Below are 1689 nucleotides of genomic sequence, written 5' to 3' on the forward strand. Positions count from 1 at the left end.
TTTACTTTAGTTTGTAAACCAAATCCTCGGACGGAGCACACCTTCGCGCTCGCGCTGAAAGCGCCTCTCTTCACGTGATCAGTGAAATCTGACGCGTGTGTGTGTGTGTGTGTGAAATACAGTGCTGAATGAAAAAGTGGAGCAATTTGATAATAATAGAAAAATTATAATGGGCCGCCTAATAATAATATTATTATTATTATTTAATACATTAATAGGAGAATGAGCCTAATATCGTCTTGACTATCGACAAAGACATCTGCTATCGTCGATATCTCTGACTATCGTCGATACACGATACTATCTTCTATCGGCACAACCCTAGCGCAAGGTGAGAATTACAAAAATGCACTAATACGTTAATCGTGAATATATATTCATACATTCATTTTACAATGATTGTCAACAGGAGGTGAAATGCGGCAATTGTACTTGAATGTTGGAGATAGTGGAAGGGTGGCTTTAGATATGCCTTTGTGTCGGAAAAGGAATCCGAGTCCAAGTGAACCCGAAACCTGCCTTACAAGGCTTTTTTTTGTATATGTATATAGTGGTTGAGACACACAGACGAGCGAGGCCGGCTGTATTACTACAGCGCAGATGGCTCCAGATCTGAGTGGGAACTTCCTAAAATCGGTCTCAAATCACAGGTGAGACAACAGATTCAGGTGCTTATCAGCATTAAAATATCTAGTCAGGAAATCCCAGAAATCCCTTTCAATTTGGTTTATTAAAACCTACTAATCCTGGTTTCAGTGCCCTGTGCAGTGCTTAATTGAAAGTGTGTGTCTGTGTGTGCATCTACACATTTTGAGAGTATTTCAGTTTGTTTCCCTGACATACCTCATTACCAGTCCTAATAATCTTGCCTTTTCTTGTTCCACCTATTTTAGTCTAACCACTCAGCTCTGCTACCAGGAGATGCGCACAAAACTCGTAGTCTTGACCGGAGACTGCCTGATTCCATTCCTATCAGAACGAGACACAGCGTATATTTACACGAGTCCAATGACAAGGTACACATGCATATGCATACAAAGAGGCATCATCCTATTGCACACGAGGCAATGACAACATGCATAATGAAACTGCTCAAATTCAATACAAATGGCAAGCTTAATGAAACAAATAATCAAACACAGTTTTAAGATGGTTTTATCTTCATTTAGTGGTTAAACTCTTATTTTTCAGTTTATTATGAAGATTTGTTTCACCCAGTGCTTAAAGGGTTAGTTCACCCAAAAATGAAAATTAGCCCATAAATTACTTACCCTCAAGTCATCCTAGGTGTATATGACTTTCTTCTTTCAGACGAATCCAGTCGGAGTTATATTAAAAATGGTCTTTGATCTTTCAAGCTGTTTCATGGCACTCAGCGGGTGTTGCATGCTTCAGTTCAAAACAAGTTAAATAAAAAGTGCCCATCCATAAAAAAAAGTGTCTCACACGGCTCCGAGGAGTGAACAAAGGCCTTCTGTAGCGAATCGATGCGTTTTTGTAAGAAAAATATCCATATTCAAAACGTAATAATCACTTTAATGTAGCTTGCGCTCACTGTTGTAAAGGGAAGCAGTTCCAGGCGGATGACCTCTGAGGTCAGCTTTGCACATGCACCAGTGAGTCTCGTGAAAACCAACGTTTGTTTACAGGAGCAAAGGAAGCAAAGTTTCCTTACTTTAGCAAAGGAAA

At 39.6% G+C, this 1689-nt stretch overlaps 1 protein-coding gene across 8 annotated transcripts in view; it reads left to right on the forward strand.

Annotated features, from left to right (window-relative positions):
- Positions 1-1689, forward strand: part of arhgap12a (Rho GTPase activating protein 12a) — a 35172-nt gene that overhangs the window by 24353 nt on the left and 9130 nt on the right. For 4 of the 8 annotated variants that reach the window (XM_016448392.1, XM_016448398.1, XM_016448421.1 and 1 more), the window contains 2 exons: positions 552-650; positions 894-1016. The exons of 2 other annotated variants lie outside the window; for them this stretch is intronic. In XM_016448392.1, coding sequence (XP_016303878.1) covers positions 552-650; positions 894-1016 — 222 coding nt within the window. The remainder of the gene's footprint in view (positions 1-551; positions 651-893; positions 1017-1689) is intronic. 2 more of the 8 variants (XM_016448406.1, XM_016448426.1) reach the window with 1 other exon arrangement.

Source organism: Sinocyclocheilus anshuiensis, unplaced genomic scaffold (assembly GCF_001515605.1).
Source record: "Sinocyclocheilus anshuiensis isolate Anshui unplaced genomic scaffold, SAMN03320099.WGS_v1.1 scaffold850, whole genome shotgun sequence".
NCBI lineage: Eukaryota > Metazoa > Chordata > Actinopteri > Cypriniformes > Cyprinidae > Sinocyclocheilus > Sinocyclocheilus anshuiensis.